The sequence below is a fragment of the Camelina sativa genome, chromosome 8 (genome assembly GCF_030686135.1).
Source record: "Camelina sativa cultivar CO46 ecotype springtype chromosome 8, ASM3068613v1".
Taxonomy (NCBI): Eukaryota; Viridiplantae; Streptophyta; class Magnoliopsida; order Brassicales; family Brassicaceae; genus Camelina; species Camelina sativa.
This window is the reverse complement of record NC_141887.1, coordinates 25,757,724-25,775,616: the sequence shown is the minus strand read 5'-3', so window position 1 is coordinate 25,775,616 and position 17,893 is coordinate 25,757,724. Positions and strand designations below refer to the sequence as shown.

At 36.4% G+C, this 17,893-nt stretch overlaps 4 protein-coding genes, 1 long non-coding RNA gene and 2 pseudogenes across 11 annotated transcripts; 3 read left to right on the top strand and 4 right to left on the bottom strand.

Moving 5' to 3' along the window:
- Nucleotides 1-511: 511 nt before the first annotated feature.
- Nucleotides 512-3,393, bottom strand: LOC104708067 (uncharacterized; annotated as a pseudogene). The gene is made up of 12 exons (XR_015564325.1): nucleotides 3,134-3,393; nucleotides 2,970-3,035; nucleotides 2,806-2,887; nucleotides 2,531-2,667; nucleotides 2,231-2,332; nucleotides 1,994-2,121; nucleotides 1,814-1,895; nucleotides 1,623-1,715; nucleotides 1,431-1,495; nucleotides 1,174-1,343; nucleotides 981-1,089; nucleotides 512-895 (listed from the first exon to the last, which is right to left on the bottom strand). The product of XR_015564325.1 is annotated as an uncharacterized LOC104708067 (transcript).
- Nucleotides 3,337-4,759, top strand: LOC104709853 (F-box protein At5g10340-like). The gene has a single exon (XM_087462737.1). The coding sequence runs from the start codon at nucleotides 3,528-3,530 to the stop codon at nucleotides 4,671-4,673; it is 1,146 nt and encodes a 381-aa protein (XP_087318863.1). The 5' UTR covers nucleotides 3,337-3,527; the 3' UTR covers nucleotides 4,674-4,759.
- Nucleotides 4,760-4,853: 94 nt separating this feature from the next.
- LOC104708068 (uncharacterized) lies at nucleotides 4,854-7,645 on the bottom strand (annotated as a pseudogene). The gene is made up of 12 exons (XR_015564324.1): nucleotides 7,416-7,645; nucleotides 7,064-7,127; nucleotides 6,790-6,926; nucleotides 6,513-6,614; nucleotides 6,280-6,403; nucleotides 6,100-6,181; nucleotides 5,914-6,006; nucleotides 5,703-5,767; nucleotides 5,602-5,614; nucleotides 5,434-5,514; nucleotides 5,242-5,350; nucleotides 4,854-5,155 (listed from the first exon to the last, which is right to left on the bottom strand). The product of XR_015564324.1 is annotated as an uncharacterized LOC104708068 (transcript).
- A 1,741-nt stretch (nucleotides 7,646-9,386) lies between these two features.
- Nucleotides 9,387-10,420, top strand: LOC104708065 (uncharacterized). The gene is made up of 2 exons (XR_754734.3): nucleotides 9,387-9,657; nucleotides 9,879-10,420. It is a non-coding gene; the product is annotated as an uncharacterized LOC104708065 (long non-coding RNA).
- A 688-nt stretch (nucleotides 10,421-11,108) lies between these two features.
- On the bottom strand, nucleotides 11,109-13,425 carry LOC104708064 (polyadenylate-binding protein 3). Of its 3 annotated transcripts, XR_015564326.1 has the most exons (7): nucleotides 13,221-13,378; nucleotides 13,023-13,128; nucleotides 12,838-12,908; nucleotides 12,101-12,492; nucleotides 11,655-11,825; nucleotides 11,448-11,575; nucleotides 11,109-11,362 (listed from the first exon to the last, which is right to left on the bottom strand). XR_015564326.1 is itself a non-coding variant. In XM_010424551.3 (6 exons), exons 1-6 carry the CDS (start codon nucleotides 13,359-13,361, stop codon nucleotides 11,314-11,316), a joined length of 666 nt encoding a protein of 221 aa, XP_010422853.2. In that variant the 5' UTR covers nucleotides 13,362-13,425; the 3' UTR covers nucleotides 11,109-11,313. The 3 variants fall into 3 exon arrangements, 2 of the variants coding, with proteins under 2 accessions (XP_010422853.2, XP_019084434.1); XM_010424551.3 differs by lacking the exon at nucleotides 12,101-12,492 and having other exon boundaries at nucleotides 13,221-13,425; XM_019228889.2 differs by lacking the exons at nucleotides 12,838-12,908; nucleotides 13,023-13,128; nucleotides 13,221-13,378.
- Nucleotides 13,426-14,602: 1,177 nt separating this feature from the next.
- LOC104708062 (ras-related protein RABA4a) lies at nucleotides 14,603-15,696 on the top strand. 3 transcript variants are annotated; one of them, XM_010424548.2, is made up of 2 exons: nucleotides 14,603-14,957; nucleotides 15,118-15,696. In XM_010424548.2, exons 1-2 carry the CDS (start codon nucleotides 14,725-14,727, stop codon nucleotides 15,569-15,571), a joined length of 687 nt encoding a protein of 228 aa, XP_010422850.1. In that variant the 5' UTR covers nucleotides 14,603-14,724; the 3' UTR covers nucleotides 15,572-15,696. The 3 variants fall into 3 exon arrangements, with proteins under 3 accessions (XP_010422850.1, XP_010422851.1, XP_087318866.1); XM_010424549.3 differs by having other exon boundaries at nucleotides 14,638-14,957; nucleotides 15,124-15,696; XM_087462740.1 differs by having other exon boundaries at nucleotides 14,638-14,957; nucleotides 15,046-15,696.
- A 250-nt stretch (nucleotides 15,697-15,946) lies between these two features.
- LOC104708061 (small ribosomal subunit protein eS6y) lies at nucleotides 15,947-17,724 on the bottom strand. The gene is made up of 6 exons (XM_010424547.3): nucleotides 17,571-17,724; nucleotides 17,404-17,468; nucleotides 17,034-17,091; nucleotides 16,822-16,930; nucleotides 16,445-16,717; nucleotides 15,947-16,350 (listed from the first exon to the last, which is right to left on the bottom strand). The coding sequence occupies exons 1-6, from the start codon at nucleotides 17,574-17,576 to the stop codon at nucleotides 16,112-16,114; spliced, it is 750 nt and encodes a 249-aa protein (XP_010422849.1). The 5' UTR covers nucleotides 17,577-17,724; the 3' UTR covers nucleotides 15,947-16,111.
- Between the last annotated feature and the right edge of the window lie 169 nt (nucleotides 17,725-17,893).

Here is a 17,893-nt window from a genome sequence, read left to right as displayed (position 1 = left end):
GGTCCATGGACCATTAGATGAATCATTAAACACTGGAGAATTTTGGTTACAATTTATTGCCACCATCGACTTTTTGGTATTACCTCTTGAAAATATAAAATGTAATAAACGAGTAAATTTAAACAAGTTAAAAAAAAAACACAAAAAGCTTATTTGATCAGAGAAAAAACAGAGAATATTTTTAAACCCGTGAAATTTGGCCATATCCTTTTTTTTTTTTGTAAAAAGAATTAAAATATCAATCAAATCAATATATATAAAGTTGAAACAAGAGATTGGAAAATAAACAATACACGAAAGGAAGGCTGTGAAACTAACGTTCCGCGGAACCGCGCGATTCGATCAGTGACTATCCTTTTCCACGTTACCTGATTTGTCGCATTTCATTTATTTTTCCTTATAACATTATTATTTCAGAAAATAAATTGAAGTTATAAAAATATATATATAAATCTTCAGAAAGAGAAGACTTTCACACTTTCACAGTAAGACAACGAGACCGCCGGAGAAATACCAAAAAAAAAAAAAAAAACTGAAAATGTTTTTATTACATGATCCAATAATAAAAGAGTCAAGGGCTTTTGTCTCCTTTTGATACTTTCGGTCACAACTCGTCTACCCTATTTGTACTTTAGACGGTTCAGATGTAGTCAGAAAAGATCCTACTACGGCCTAATAATGTTTTCGTCACTTATTCCTTGTCTCGGTCAAGGATACAATTAAAAAATTTCCCGGTTTACTCCGGTGTACAACCTTAACTTAAATCCCGGTTTTATTACAACTGTCTTCTTCTTTTTTGGGTTTTACCGTTGAGCAGCAGCTCGGTATGCTTCTTCGTCGGAGATAACCGCCGGTATGTTCCATGTTCCCAGCGAATGACCAGATGTTTTCCCACCTGATTCAAAACTCCTTTTTGATTAAAGTCTAAACAAGAACCATAACAACGAATTTGAAAAGATATTGTAACTAACTTTTGGTACCTTCTTTAGTAGCTTCTTCACATCTTCTTTGGTACTTTGAAGACAAATGTGGATCCAAGGATTTCTTTATCTCTTCATACTTCTCTTCAGCTTCTGATATCCGCTTCGCCTGTGAGAACAAACCAATGAGTTTTTGATACAGTTTTCAGACGGAAACGTTTGATTGATTGCAGTAGTTAACGTTTCTTTTAACCAGTTCAGTGGGGGCATTCGATGAGCCGAACATTCCCACAAACATACGTAATACATTGAAATTGTTCTCAAGCACATCGTCCTACAAGAAAACCAGATCGAGTCTCATCAGTAGAGATCGTGATGACGTTAGGGAGTTCTTACAAGGGTTTCCTGACCTCGTAATCGAACCTGCAAAAGTGAAGTTGAAAACCACTCAGATTCTGAAAGATTTCAAGCTTTGTGTTTGTGGTATAAATGGAGAGGTTTTAAACTTACAGATCATCTGCTACTTCCACCAGGAATTCTGATATTGACAAGAAGTCCATATGCAACTCATTCACCTTTTCCAAAGAAAGAAGAGAAGACATATATCATATACAATTCCAATGCATCAGATACTAAAAGTGGAATTAGATTGAGTATGACTTCACATTAAAAAGAAAACAACGCACGTCATCAATGTACTACCTCTTCTCCTCTCAGCTTGTATAGTAGAAGATTCAACACCCGGTAATCAAAAGACTTCAAATTAATTGCTCACATCACATCTTCTAAACAAATCTGTCAAGATACAGATGGAAACCATGAGCAAAATGAATTGCTAAAAACAAACAGCACATTGTTTGACAACAATATAAAGTATAAACTGAAGCAGACACCTTGTCTTTGTTTGAAAGAGCATGACAAAGCTTTCTTTCTAACCCCCAATACTCTTCACCTGACTTAAACTCTTGATGTATTCTAATTCATGCAACAAATTAACAACGATTAGTGTCTATGTTTGTCCCTTTCCTAATAAAACAGTAAGAAGAAAAGGAGAAGTTGAAGCAAGGAAATACCTTTGTGTCAAAAGACCCTCACGTTCAAGCAGATCTTCAAGAGGCTTCAGTGGATCCGCTTCAAACAAAGCTCGTGATTCAGCATTCCATCCATATTCACTGACTATCTTCTCATTAAGAACATCAATCTACAGAAACAAACAAAGATCTGAATTTCTTAGATTCAGCTTACATTTTCATTGTTGCAGTTGCACGTTAACTTAACAAAGAAAACAACAGAAGTGAACAAATTATAACCTGATATATGTAACTCTCTGTGAATGAAAGCACGGGTAAATATCTGAATATTGACTGTGGTTCGTTAATATCCAACCGATGGAACATGAAATAAGACCTGGACTGCAACAGGATATGTGACAGTTACTAACACAAAAAAATTCAGAAATCATGAGACAGAACAGTTGCATAATTCACAAAGCAAGTTCATTCTTCCTAATTCGTATGTCTACACAACCTGATCCTGTTATCTTTGATTAGCTAACTCAACCAGTCAAGACAGAGAATAGCGACGCATTTGTGTAAGAAGCAAAAACTTACGAAATCCTCAAGTGTAGAGTTTGCTCTTTTCATTGCATCTAGCCCAACCATTGCCACGACATCTTGGTGCTTCTGTGATGTGTGAGGATCAACATTGTCCATGCCACTCCTCTTCACATAACTCTTTTGGGACTCTGCTGCATCGAAATACAATAATCACCCAAAGGTTCACACTAAGAATACCATATTAGAGCGATTTGACATGTGTTTGGGACATCATTATCTCAACTAAAACGAAAGATTATAACTACAAAAAGGGGATTGAGTACTAAAACCTGAGCTTGTTTTGACTACTGGTTCAGCTTCATCGTCAAGCTCAAGTGACTTGGATATCTCTTCTAGGAAAGGTCCTGAGATCTAAACGTAATGAAAGCAGCACACTTTGAAAGAGGTGGTATAATCTTAGGGTTCATTGAAAAGAGCAAGAAAAAAAACTAACTTTAGGTAGGAATTCAGAGACCAGAGCCAGTTTCGAATCTATATCGAGTTCGTCGCATGGTTGTACCTTGAAAGAAGAATGAAAACATTAAAGATTCTTTTCAGCGAGGAGAAACCTAAGAGTGTAAAAAACTCCAAAAGACTTGGGACTTTTATATCGTTTACCAGGAAAAGGACGAGATTGGAGAGGAAGCGAGAAGAAGAAGAAGCTGAATCGGAAGAAGAAGAAAGCAAACCGTGAGAAGTAATGGCTGATACAACACTCTGAGTCTTCTCCAGTCGCTTTAGCTCTTCCATTAAAAAAATTTAGACTTTTACAAAATCGATTCGGACTTTAATTACTCGTCTCGTGCAAATCCTTGTTTTGTATAACAAATTCAACTTTCAATTTTAAATTAAAATTAAAAATCTAATTTTTTTTTTTTTTTTTTTGGTTGGTGTTTCCCGGTTCCTAGTTGGAATGGGAGTAACATAAAGCAAATCATATATATATATATATATTGACACCTCTCCTCAATTCTTCAATCATTCAAGATTTCAGACAGAGACAGAGACAAGTATGGAAGAGTTGTTGATACCACACGATGTGATAGAGCATCATATTATGAAGAGGCTTGATGTTAAAACCCTCCTCAAGTTCAAGTCTGTATCCAAGCAATGGAGATCTACCACCCGAACCCCCTCTTTCAAAGAAAAGCAGTTGATCCACCATGGTAGCCAAAGCCAACCAAGAGATCCACTTGTGCTTTTGGTGTCCTTATATGCTCCTTCTGCTCACCAGCCAGATCCAAGATTTGAAGCTATGAGAACGTTGGTGGTGCAGTCATCACTTTCTGTTCAGATCCCTACTCCTTGGGAGGACAAGACATACGACGTTTGCAATACTAGTTGTGATGGTCTGATCTGCCTCTACGAGTTCTTTAGACTACCCAGTATCGTCGTCAATCCCACCACTCGCTGGCATCGAACTATCCCTAGATGCAACTATCAACTAGTCGCTGCCGAGAACAGAGAGAGAGACGAGTGGTTTGAAGTCCCATACCCTTCTCCTGGATTTGGTAAAGACAAATCCAGTGGCACATACAAGCATGTTTGGTTGTATAACTCCGCTGAGTTAGGCCTTAACGACCAGGCTACTACTTGTGAAGTTTTTGATTTCGGCGCCACAAACGCTTGGAGGTACCTTGTCCCTTCGTCCCCTCATCTGATTCTTCACACCCAAGCTCCTGTTTACGTAGATGGGTCTCTTCATTGGTTCACTGCCTTCTCGCAAGAGGGCGAAACTATGGTTTTGTCTATGGATCTCCACACCGAAACTTTCCAAGTCGTGACTAAAGCTCCCTTTCTCCATGTCTCTGATGAATTCAAGATCGTCATGTGCAACCTCAAGGGTCGTTTGTGCGTATCCGAGGAAAAATGGCCCAACCAAGTCATTTGGTCGTTGGATGATTCAGACCACAAGACATGGAAGAAAATGTTTTCCATAGATCTCACTATCACTTCGTCTTTGTTTCCGTGGCACATTAAGGCACTCGCACCTCTAGCTGTTTTGGACAAGGACAAGTTATTGTTCTATAATCGTGAATCTAGGGTTGCATTGGTAACACATGATCCCAAAACCAAATCTTATGATTTTGCTTACACATCTAAACTCGCTGCATGCGGCGGTGTTTGTTATTTCCCGAGTTTAGTCTCTATTTTGTAAACTTGGTTTTCTTCTTTGACATTTTTTTTTGTAAACTTGATTATTTGCCTCAAACTATCTTAGTTTCTAAAAAATTATTTGCTCCCTTATTTCCAGCGTCTCCCATTCTCTCTTGTGATGTTTTTCCTCTCAAACTATCTTTTCCTCTGATACCAGATAAAGGAAATCAGAACAGTTTACTTGCTTGAATAGTCTGAATACTTGGTATATAGAGAATCAAAAGAGAATTCCAGCTTTTATAGAAGCCTTACAATAATTGAAAGAGAAACTGCAGGAATAAAAAACGGAAACAGACTCTAACAGAGTTTACTTATTCAAATTCGCTTGACTTATTCATCTTCAGACTTTGTCAAACCCAACATTTATAACAACTGTCTTTTTTTTTTTTTTTCACCGTTGAGCAGCAGCTCGGTATGCTTCTTCGTCGGAGATAACCGCCGGTATATTCCATGTTCCCACCGAATTACCAGATATTTTCCCACCTGATCAAACTCGTTTTCGATGAAAGTCTAAATTACAAGAACCATGACAACGAATTTGAAAAGATATTGTATCTAACTTTTGGTACCTGCTTTAGTAGATTCTTCACAGCTTCTTTGGTACTTTGAAGACAAATGTGGATCCAAGGATTTCTTTATCTCTTCATACTTCACTTCAGCTTCTGATATCTGCTTCGCCTGTGAGAACAAACCAATGAGCTTTTGATACATTTTTCAGAGAGAAACGTTGATTGATTGCAGTATCTAATGTTTCTTTTTACCAGTTCAGTGGGGGCATTCGATGCGCCGAACATTCCCACAAACATACATAATACATTGAAATTGTTCTCAAGCACATCGTCCTACAAGAAAACCAGATCGAGTCTCATCAGTAAAGATCATATGCTGACAGACACATGCATGGAGGAGTTCTTAGAAGGTTTCCTAACCTCGTAATCGAACCTGCGAAAGTAAAAGTTGGAAAACCACTCAGATTCTGAAAGATTTCAAGCTTTGTGTTTGTGGAATATATGGAGAGGTTTAAACTTACAGATCATCTGCTATTTCCACCAGGAATTCTGATACTGACGAGAAGTCCATATGCAACTCATTCACCTTTTCCAAAGTTCCAAAGAAAGAAGAGAAGACATATATTAAATACAATTTCAATCTATATGCATCAGACACTACAAGTGGAATTCTTAGATTGATTATGACTTCACATTAAAACAAAAAAAAAACAAGGCACGTCAATGTAATACCTCTTCTCCTCTCAACTTGTATAGTAGAAGACTCAACACCCGGTAATCAAAAGACTTTAAATGAATTGCTCTCATCACATCTTCTAGACAAATCTAAAAAGAAACAGATGGAAACCATGAGCAAAATGTATTGCAAAAAAAACAAACATCACATTGTTTGACAACAATATAAACTGAAGCAGACACCTTGTCTTTGTTTGAAAGAGCATGACAAAGCTCTCTTTCTAAAGCCCAATACTCTTCACCTGACTTAAACTCTTGTTGTATTCTAATTCATGCAACAAATTAACAACGATTAGTGTCTATGTTTGTCCCTTTCCTAATAAAACAGTAAGAAGAAAAGGAGAAGTTGAAGCAAGGAAATACCTTTGTGTCAAAAGACCCTCACGTTCAAGCAGATCTTCAAGAGGCTTCAGTGGATCCGCTTCAAACAAAGCTCGTGATTCAGCATTCCATCCATATTCACTATCTTCTCATTAAGAACATCAATCTACAGAAACAAACAAAGATCTGAATTTCTTAGATTCAGCTTACATTTTCATTGTTGCAGTTGCACGTTAACTTAACAAAGAAAACAACAGAAGTGAACAAATTATAACCTGATATATGTAACTCTCTGTGAATGAAAGCACGGGTAAATATCTGAATATTGACTGTGGTTCGTTAATATCCAACCGATGGAACAGGAAATAAGACCTGAACTGCAACAGGATGTATATGACAGTTACTAACACAACAAAATTCAGAAAGCATGAGACAGAACACTTGCATGATTCACGAAACAAGTTCATTCTTCCTAATTTATATGATATCTACACAACTCAACCAGTCAAGACAGAGAACAGCAATGCATTTGTGTAAGAAGAAAAAACTTACGAAATCCTCAAGTGTAGAGTTTGCTCTTTTCATTGCATCTAGCCCGACCATTGCCACGACATCTTGGTGTTTCTGTGATGTGTGAGGATCAACATTGTCCATGCCACTCCTCTTCACATTACTCTTTTGGGGCTCTGCTGCATCGAAATACAATAATCACCCAAAGTTCACATTAAGAATACCATATTACAGCGATTTGACATGTGTTTGGGACATCATTATCTCAACTAAAACGAAAGATAATAACTACAAAAGGGGGATTAAGTAGTAAAACCTGAGCTTGTTTTGACTGGTTTAGCTTCATCAAGTGACTTGGATATCTCTTCTAGGACTGAGATCTACACGTAAGGAAAGCAGCACACTTTGAAAGAGGTGATATAATCTTAGGGTTCATTGAAAACGGCAAGAAAAAAAAACTAACTTTAGGTAGGAATAGTTTCAATCGATCAAAAAGGAAATACTCAGATTTGTCAAGTTTCTTTCTTTAACACAATAGCAACTAGAGAATGTGACCAATCAAGTCAGCAAAATTAAAACAATAACAAAGTCGAAGCAATCAGTTGAAACTTTTATGCAGCTGCTACAAATTAGTATTGCACGAAGAAAGGCCAAGTTAGATTATTAACCTGCGTTTTGTTCTCCGAGCATGATTTAGCAAGAACACGAACTCGGTTCCGGTTTGGTGCAGCTGGAGGAGGTGTACGGAGACGCATCGAAGGGAGTGCTAAGAAGAGATGAGATGATAATGCCGCCATTTTTTTTAAATTTTTTCGGTCTGTAGAGAGACACCCAAAACCCGTATCTATAGGATATATAGGATGTTTTAGATATCTTCGTTTTGTTGCACCTACTTTTAACAATTTTTACAGATTGGTACGCAAGGGCGGACCCACGTTACTGTAAAGTGGGGCAGTTGCCATGGTCAAAATTTTAGAAGTTAGAGCTATTTATATTTATGCACCTGCTAAAAATATATTGAATGTTTCTGTTATTTTACTTTATACTCACCTTTGACTTCTGTGTTAGTAAAAATATATTTCTTGTAATAATATTTATAAGCCAATTTTTCCTTGTAAAGTAATATTTATAAGCCTATTTAGTTGGCACACTAATTCATTGTAATAATATTTGCCACAAGGAATGACTCACTAATTCCTTGTAATAATATTTATAAGCCTATTTAGTTGGCACAAATATATTACAAATTCATATTTTTATTGTATTACAAACAAAAAATTAAATTTGAGATGTGCATAACTCTTCACCTTTCTTTTTTCTCGTTAGACGCAAAATATTATATTCAAATAATTTGTTTCTATGTTATTGTTTTATTTATTACCTGAATCAACTTTAATAGAAATAAAATAAAATTGATGATAATTAGTTTTTTATTTTTATTTCAAATATTTTTGTATTTTTTATCTCGGCAAAACTATGGTAAAGAGTTGATACTATTTATAGTATATTTATAAGATATGATTTTTAAATATTTTATTTAGTTTTTATAATTTAAAATTGGTGCCACCGATAAAAGTATTTTCTAGATCCGCTACTGTTGGTACCTGTACTTTTCAATCTCAAAACGCAAATATGGTTGTTCACTTCACTTCATTTTTAATAAATATGGTCTTTTTCAACTTGCTAGTATAATTCAATTTTAGAAAAAATATGAAATTAGTTTAATAAATGAATTGAATGTAGATGTATATGATAAAGAATCGAAATATATAGAGGGAGGAATATATATATGGTCTCGAGATCTAACAAGTCATGGCCCATGCAGCGTGGGTACTGTCGGTTGCTTTGGTTGTTCAAAGATGTATGTAGTCGCAAACTTGTCTAAATGCAATGACAATCGCTCATTTTTTTCAGATCTATTCGTAAATTTAATTTCAGATCTTCTTATCCAAAGTTTTTGCTTGCAAGTTGCAACAGCGACTCTCATTTTTTTTTCATTTTACAGATCCGCAAAACCAATCAAATTGCCATTAACAAAAAATTCAGATCTATATTTTTCTTATTTCTTCTTCTCTGTACGACACCACCTAACTTGAAAAAAAAAAAAAAAAAAAAAAGTCGCACGTCACTGACACAACAGGGCCACAATATATATATATATATATATATATATGTTTGAGATAAATATTAACCGAGAAAGAAAACTATAGTGATATCCTTTTGAATTTGGATTTTTTAATTTTGTCATGCAAATCACCTAGAATCATTAATAAATAATTAATTAATTATGCTTACAATATAAAATACAAATTAGTATAACACCCAGTTTCGGAAAATGTTTCAGAAGTTCGGATTAAACATAAAATTTCTCATTTTATACGACAATCACTTCAAATATTTTATAATTTATTGAATAAAAGTACTTCACATGCAACGATACTAACAACTACCTCCTATATACTATTTGTTTTTCATATCATTATAGTAACCATTTCGATAAATTTGTTGTACTGCTGTACACAATAATGGTTTTTTGTGGTCAAGAGGTCGTAAAGTTTTTTGGCCATCAAGTGAAAGACACGTAGAGACTTTTTACCGACATGTTTTTTTTTTGTGGTCAAGAGGTCGTAAAGTTTTTTGGCCATCATCTAATTATTCTGCATTTTCATTTTTCTGAAAGACCTACTACCAACCCATTTTGGAGTAATTAACTTCGTATTTCCAAAGTTTTTAAAAGACAAATAATTTAGCAGAATGCTGAGGTTTTTGCAGATGTGAGTTTTTTAAGCATTGGAGTTGTTTATTCTCTTGCAGCTGAAACTGAACACTAGGCTGTGTACTTTAAGAATCAAAATGCTGAATCTTGGTAGACGAGAATCGGGAGGCAAAACAAATCTATGTCTTTTGAAGGTACACATCTAGTATATAATAGAACTCTGATTTTTTCACATCTTTTTTGGCCTTCTTGTCTATAAGTAGTTGACATCAGTGGTTGGTAAGTTGATAGAGAGGTTCCAGGTTTTTTGTGAGTCTGTTAGCTCCAGTCCAAAGTCAAAAGCTTCTTTTTTTTTTTTTTGTGCTTCTAATTTGGATTCAAAACTCACACGTGTTGGCGATGTTTTGGAGTGTAGGATTGGATTTTGCAGACCCCAAAAAAGAACAACAATTACATGGGGAAGATTCCGATGGCCATGACACTTACAGCAATAGATTAGAGCCAATAGATTGGAGCCAGTTTCGAATCAATATCGAGATCGTCGCATGGTCGTACCTTGAAAAAAGAATGAAAACAATTAAGATTCTTTTCACGGAGGAGAAATCTCAAACTTGAAAAGACTTGGGACTTTTATATCGTTTACCAGGAAAAGGACGAGATTGGAGAGGAAGCGAGAAGAAGAAGAAGAAGAAGAAGCTGAATCGGAAGAAGAAGAAAGCAAACCGTGAGAAGTAATGGCTGATACAACACTCTGAGTCTTCTCCAGTCGCCTTAGCTCTTCCATCAAAAAAAAAAAAGAAAAAATTAGACTTTTACAAAATCGATTCGGACTTTAATTACTCGTTTCGTGCAAATCCTTGTTAATAAATATCTAATTTGGTTTCCCTTTTTTTTTTTGGTTGGTCTTTCCCGGTTCCTAGTTGGAATGGGAGTAAATAATAAAGCAAATCATATAAATATTGACACCTCTCCTCAATTCATTAATCATTCAAGATTTCAGACAGAGACAAGTATGGTCATTCAAGATTTCAGACAGAGACAAGTATGGAAGAGTTGTTGCTACCACACGATGTGACAGGGTATCCAATCCTGGAGACGCTTGATGTTAAATATTAACCGAGAAAGAAAACTATACTGATATCCTTTTGAATTTGGATTTTCTAATTTTGTCATGCAAATCACCTAGAATCATTAATAATTAATTAATTATGCTTACAATATAAAATACAAATTAGTATAACACCCAATGCAGAGATGTTTTGAAAGGCCCCCAGGCCCGTTAGGCCTGCTCCATAACAGACCTGAAGAGTTTAAGGTTCAAGTTTTTTTTTTTTTGTCAAAAAGGTTCAAGTTTAAATTTGCTGTTTCATAAAGATTTTTTTTTTTACACATTTTTATATCACATTTTTAATAGAACGCAAATATGGTTGATCACTTCACTTCATTTTTAATAAATATGGTCTTTTTCAACTTGCTAGTATAATTCAATTAATTAATATGATTCAGTAATTAAGATTTATACAAGCCAGTTTAGTTATAGTGTAATAAATTTATGGGTGTTGCATGTGCCTGAGTCATGGAGGATTTTTCGGTTTACTTCATTAGCCAGGTTTGGATGAAAGGAACCAATACCAAAAATATAAACTGGAAGTAATATCAAAAACTTAATCATATTCATATCTAAAGAAGCAGAAAAAGGCTTATAATCTCATCCTTACATGATCAATTCAAGGAGAAGTTCAGGTGCACGACAGGCAAAGTCATATTGATAAATAAAGCTCGAAATGGAGGGACGACCTCTATTCTCTAGGCATCATCTCTATTCTTTGGTTCTTATTCCAGTACGGTTTCTATTGGTAAGGCATGTACCGCATTGGCCTTCTGAACCTAGGAACCTTCCTGCACGAGCCATTGTCGTATGAGACGAAGAAGAGAAAGCCATATGAGATGTAATTGGTGGTAAATACGTAAAATTTAAACTTACCCGTATCCATATGGGGAATAGAAATAAGGAGGCACAAAGGGTCTGCGAAAGCCGTATCCCATTGAAGGGTTGAAACGCCCAGGATGATACTGTTTCATTCCAGGAACATTGGTTCGCTTAGGCGATACCTGAATGAAAACAAAAGAGAAGGCTGAGATCAATGAACTGTTCCTTTCCTTCAGTATCGGACTTAGTACGAGAAGACACCTTCAACTGACGACCATGTAGCTCTGATTCATTCAGTTGCAGAGCTTCTTCCACGGCTTCGACTTCAACAAACTCCACATAAGCAAATCCCTTTGGTTGTCCAAACTTGTCCATCAAAATGGTTACCCGGTTGACTGTTCCGCACGTTTGGAAATGCAATTGCACTTCGACCTGCGGGATGAAAAATGAGGTTTCAGTATAGCACACAAGCATTTATATTGCAGCTAAAACCAAGACTCACTGGACACATAACAGAGAAATAAGTGAAGTCTAGTGACAAACATAAGTGCCCTAAAGCAATCTTCCATGTCTAACATTAGAACCCTAAGATGTGTACAGAACATAAACGTTATGAGATTCTTAATATTAAAAGCACGAGGCAAAATACATGACAAGAGGCCGGAATCAAACTGCAGCCTCTCACGAAATCTGCAAAACAACCAAACCTGTATGAGCTCGAGGTATCTTCTCTGCAGAGATCAGCTTTGGGACTTGACTGGAAAGCATACAGCATCTTGATTCAAGCTCTTCAAAGGCCACCTCCTCAAGTTGGACTCCCACCCAACTCACTCATAGTCTCTTTTTCCACTCAATAAGTCCCATTTTGTAATTTCTCAAACTCATGCAATTTTTTTTCTGCTTTCAATTCTTTTTTTATCTCTTCTTTCAATTTTTTATTTCTTTCTCTTTTTTTACTTTCTCATATTCTTTTTTAGCTTTTATCATCAATATCTACAAAGACATTTTGCAACACTACAACAAGGAAATTATCAAGATAACCACAAATCCTAGCTGACAACCGAGAGGTAATATAAGAACTTGAGGTACGAGAAAAACCCTGCGATTATATAGGACATTGAGTCAAACTATGATACTAGAGTTGCAAAGCATCCATATAAGAGAAGCAACACACAGCCAAATTCAGGATTAAATTTAACCATACAAGGATAACAATCATACTTAACAACCTTAAGAGTTAGAGAAACCACCTTGATACTGATTCTATGGGTAATAATCTCAACTCTCAAGGGATAAAGAACAAAGCTAAGACACTTTGAAAGCAGTTCTTTACTCAAACGATCCTAATCTAATCCACATCAAGATTCGCAACAGATCAAAGCCATGAGCATTAAACAGAACGTTTAGATGAAACAATGAAGCAGTAAATAATAAGCATTCTTACATTGCCAACATAAACAGATCGAGCATCCACCTCCTTTCCTTCTTGATTTGTGGCCATACCACTTGCAGGATCTGAAACAATTAACAAAATCAGAAGTTCAATATCGTAAAATTAAATCTACACAATCAACAGATTCCTTCTAGTATCTCGATCAAATCAAATCACACAGGAGCAAAGAAACGAACCTTGAGTAGCAGCTCCCATTTCTGTTTCAACTTTTGCATGCATCTCACGCAGCGCAGCAGCTTCGTCCTCCATCTCCTTCAATCTCCTCTTCATCTCATCAAGCTCCTGATACCACACACAGAAATCAAAACACCAAACAAAAATATACACATACGACGAAAATACAAACATCAAAATCGAACGAAGTAGAAGCAGACCCTAACGGCGTCATCATCGGCGGAAGAGATATCGAAATCTGGATCGGGAACATGAACCTCGCCGACTTCAGGGATTTCTCCACCGTAAACCTCTTGCTCTTCTTCCTCCATTAATGTATTCTTTTCGCCTAGCCTTGGCATATAATCCGAAACCGAACAAACCGATTTGGATCGGTTTCGGTTTCTCTGTAAAAACCGATCGGTTTTCTTATTGAGTGTGATTCGAATTTCGGATTTAAACCGATACGAACCAAAATCTGATCGATTATCCGCTAAACCGAATTTTCAGTTAATTTTTAGGCATTGGTATTATTTTTGGGCTTCTAACCCAAGCTCATTAACTATAAATAGATCTCCTAAAAAAATTTAATAAACAATCGACGTAAGGTTGATTCGAATTATAAGAGAATGGGAAACTAGTTCTTTTCTACCGATCCAGATTATGTCTAGTGCGACAACAACGATGTCTCGTTATGGGCCTATAGATAACAAGAACCCACTAATATAGAACACTTAAACAAAGTTAGAAGGTTTTGACTTTTATTTAATTCCTTCAATTAGGCGCTCATGAACCTTAACAACAAGTTGAAATGCTTGCTTAGTAATGCATCAACTCTTCCTAATTGCTTTTCATTTGGGGGTTGCCTCTGCCACAAGTTGGTTTTTTTTTTTGGCATAGAACAATTGTTTCATTGTTGATTTTTTTTGCTCCGAAATACGTAATTTGATAGTATCGTAATTTTTTTTGTTTGAAAAGAAATAACAAAACAGAACAAACTCATGGCGTTAAACAAAACACACTCTAAATTCATTTTTTTCCTTCTCAAAATTGTCTCATTTATTAATATTATCAAAACTCAGAAGTGACTAAAACCACCAAAAGAATTCACCAAACAAAACATAAAGCAGAAAAAAGCATAAAAATAAACACTAACTCAAAATAAGAATAGTCCATATTGGTCAAGGCCTCATGAAAAATAGTTATTTTATGAAGGGGTAGTTTTTTTTAATTTTTTTAATCTGAAAGTGAACCAAATTTGAATGGAATCACGTATATCATGCACTGATCAATATGGAGACTTGAGAATATTGTGGATCTGTCAATATATAAGTTTAAAAAATTTAGTATTATATTTCCATTTATTTTATTGTTAACCTAGAAATTTTATTTATTTCTATGTAAATTAATGTAATTGGTAAAGAATTTTTATGTGTCTAATAACAATTCCTTCAAAGCACATTTTTGTGTTCTTGTTTTTATCAAATCACCGTCAAATTTGTAAACACATTTTTGTGTTTTTATTTTTGTGGGCTTTTCACTTTAAAATGGGCTTGGGCCATTACATTTAATATTTCGATTCCGGCCCTCGTAATTTTGTTAGATTATTGCATTATATTATTATATATCACCGGAAAACATGCGTCTGACAATTGAGCAAAGTAGCAAACAAAGGCTTGACCGCACCTGATCACTGCTTGTAAAGTTTCCTCCTCGCCAGCGAAGATGGCGAGTGGAGGTGGATACGGAGACCCGTCGCAGAAGATTGACTACGTCTTCAAGCTGGTCCTAATCGGAGACTCTGGAGTTGGGAAATCTCAAATACTGTCTCGGTACGCGAGAAACGAGTTCAGCTTAGATTCCAAAGCTACCATCGGCGTCGAGTTTCAAACTCGTACACTTGTTATGGACCATAAGAGTGTCAAAGCTCAGATCTGGGACACCGCTGGTCAAGAACGGTACTCTCCCCCAACTTCCTATATCATTGCTTTTCGCTTTCCTATTTTTGCTGAATCCGCCGCTCGATCGAACTTAGATCTCTTCTAGATTCGAATCTCCGATACTTCAGAGATTCCAAATTTCGAAACAATTGATGTGCAAAACGGTGTCGTATAAAAGGTATAGAGCGGTGACGAGTGCGTATTACAGAGGAGCTGTTGGGGCGATGCTCGTTTACGACGTGAGTAGACGTCAGACGTTTGATCACATCCCAAGGTGGCTTGAAGAATTGCGGAATCACGCAGACAAGAACATTGTGATTATACTCGTCGGGAACAAGTCTGATCTTGAGGATCAACGTGCGATTTCGACGGAAGATGCTAAAGGGTTCGCTGAGAAAGAAGGACTTTTCTTCTTGGAGACTTCGGCTCTAAACGCAGTCAACGTCGAGAGTGCTTTCTCCACTGTTTTGACTGAGATTTTCAATTTTGTCAACAAGAAGAGCCTCGTTGCTGGTGAAGGACAAGGTACTAATGATGGTGATCCTGCATCGCTTGCTGGTAAGAAGATTGATATTGTCCCAGGTCCTGGTCAGGTGATTCCAACGAAAAGTAGATTGTGTTGTAACACTTAGACCTCCCTGTTCAATTCTGTAATTCACATTTCTTCATGTTAAAACCAAATCAAGGGACATATTTACTCTTGAGGTGTTTACTAGAGAAGCGTTTTGATAGATATTGAATTTGGTTTTGGCTAAAATCGTTTATGTTCTCCGAGTTACAGCCTTTATTAGTCTTCTGATAGGAGATCAGGTTATCAAAGATTGAAGAATCCAACTTAGAGAAGCGTTTTAATAGAGATTGAATTTTGTTTTGGTCCAAAACGTTTAGTTTCTCGATTACAGGCTTTATTGGTTTTCGGATGGGAGATCTGGTTATCAAAGATTGAAGAATCTAACTTATCAACATACATGATTATAAATTCTATCGAAGCTATAGCAATCACGTACTAATATATAGGTTCAAAACTTTGATATAATAAAACAGGCTTAAAATGTTAACACAAAGAAAAAACCAAAAATAGCGTTCAAAATGGCGTTCTCATGTCTTTGGAACAACTTAAATACGACAAGAAACAAACTAAAGAGAACGAAAATCTCTTAATCTTGGGGGCTTTAAGCAGCAACGGGCTTAGCAGGAGCAGAAGAGAGTCTAGACCTCTTCTTAGCCAAACTTTCACTACGGCGATCACGCTGTTCCTTAAGTCTGGAGGCAAGAAGCTTCTGGTATTCAGCTGCATCAGAGTTAGCCTTGGCGATTTTCTTCTTCTTGTCAGCAATTCTAGCTCTCTTCCTCTGAAGGGTCAATGGAGTCACAAGCCTCTGGATCTTGGGAGCCTTGCTAACCTCCTTGCCTGCACATGCAATCAAGAGATTTTGGTAAATCTCCAATCCTATATGACCAGTTTTCAATCATAGTAAAACTAAAGTGGATCTGTTTTTCCTTACCCTTCTTGTTTGTGAAGGTACGGCGGTAAGTGTTAACGTACTTCCTAACATCATCCTCCTTTCCAAGGTTAAACAACTTGCGGATCTTTGATGCCCTCTTGGGACCTCTCATCCTTGGCTTCTCAGTGTCAGTAAGCCCTGGAAGATCGTTTTCACCCTTCTTCACAATGACCAAGTTAAGGACAGAGAGGTCAGGGCTCACAATGCAACCACGGACTGACTTTCGTCTCCTCTCACCAGTCCTCCTTCCGTGTCCTCTGAAACAAGGGGTACCTAATCACACCAACACAAACCAGATTACGTAAATACAAAAGATTGATGAAAAACAGAAACTGATAAAGCTGTATAAGTCGATCAATAAAGGTTGAGTCAAGTACCTCTGTGAAGCAAAAGGCGAACACGACCAGGTGTCAGAACTCCCTGTTTCATTGGGAAACCTTGCTTGTCACAACCTCCCATGATCTTGAAAACGTATCCCTTGAATTCCTACAAATAGCTCAAACACAAAACAATCCCCATTAAGTAAACTGAAAACTCAGAATACAAATTACGAAAAAAACAAACACTGAAGGATAAAGAGAAATTGCACCTCGCCAAGAGCATCTCCGCTAACTTCCTGAGAGAGCCTCTTGTCGAAAAAAGCACGGCTGCATCAAACAACAAAAATGAAACTCAATAACATTACCCAAATCAGCCATATTGATTCAGAACTAGCTAACGAATATGTCCAGAACACAACACCAGAAAAGATCAGAGGTTTCAAGGTCGCAACAAGTATAAACAGATCCTAGCCGTGTGAGATTGTAACTTACGATTCTAACGTTTGAACCAAAATGAATATTACGAACATCGAAGCAGATATTTCACACTGTTCACTCAATCCCAAATCTATCACGAACCTTAGAATTCGTAAAGAAAATAAAGTCGAAATGTTATTATAGAAATCAAAGAGATCTTACAGCTTTTGGTCGTCATCGATCTCGAGCTTCTTCTGGCAACCAGTAGTCGGATTTGCGATGTTGAACTGCGACACAAAAACAAAATCGAATGAGCAAAGGAAATTACACAGTGATGATAAGCCACAAGAGAATCTAAGAGAAAGAGATGAGAGGACGAAAAAGCTAACCTTCATCGTCTCCGATAAACACTGCCACTAGAACAGCCTGCTGCAGAAGGTTGAAATTATAAAATGCTCTCGGAGCGGCTGAACTAGGGTTTGGCGTGAAAGATGAAAGAGGCAACTTATAGGAGAACCAATTAACAACAGATAGGTTTAATTTAAATGGGCCTATATTTTTAAGGGCTCTTAAATAAAATTTGGAAACAAAGTTTTATCATATTGGGCCTTTAAGCCCGAATATTAGTATCTTTTATGCACAAATTAGAAACTTTTTAATCAAGTTTTCTACGTGATTTTATAAATAATATATATTTTACCATTTGTAGAAA

Excerpts from the sequence above, each read along its gene's own strand:
- LOC104709853 (XM_087462737.1), top strand. The coding sequence starts at position 3,528 with ATGGAAGAGTTGTTGATACCACACGATGTGATAGAGCATCATATTATG.
- LOC104708064 (XM_010424551.3), bottom strand. The coding sequence starts at position 13,361 with ATGCCAAGGCTAGGCGAAAAGAATACATTAATGGAGGAAGAAGAGCAA. Across the intron at positions 12,909-13,022 it reads AATGGGAGCTGCTACTCAAG|ATCCTGCAAGTGGTATGGCC; the intron begins GTTCGTTTCTTT and ends TAATTGTTTCAG. Across the intron at positions 11,576-11,654 it reads TACATGGTCGTCAGTTGAAG|GTATCGCCTAAGCGAACCAA; the intron begins GTGTCTTCTCGT and ends GTTTTCATTCAG.
- LOC104708062 (XM_087462740.1), top strand. The coding sequence starts at position 14,725 with ATGGCGAGTGGAGGTGGATACGGAGACCCGTCGCAGAAGATTGACTAC. Across the intron at positions 14,958-15,045 it reads GACACCGCTGGTCAAGAACG|ATTCGAATCTCCGATACTTC; the intron begins GTACTCTCCCCC and ends GATCTCTTCTAG.
- LOC104708061 (XM_010424547.3), bottom strand. Across the intron at positions 17,092-17,403 it reads ATCGATGACGACCAAAAGCT|CCGTGCTTTTTTCGACAAGA; the intron begins GTAAGATCTCTT and ends TGTTTGATGCAG. Across the intron at positions 16,931-17,033 it reads GCGGAGATGCTCTTGGCGAG|GAATTCAAGGGATACGTTTT; the intron begins GTGCAATTTCTC and ends AGCTATTTGTAG.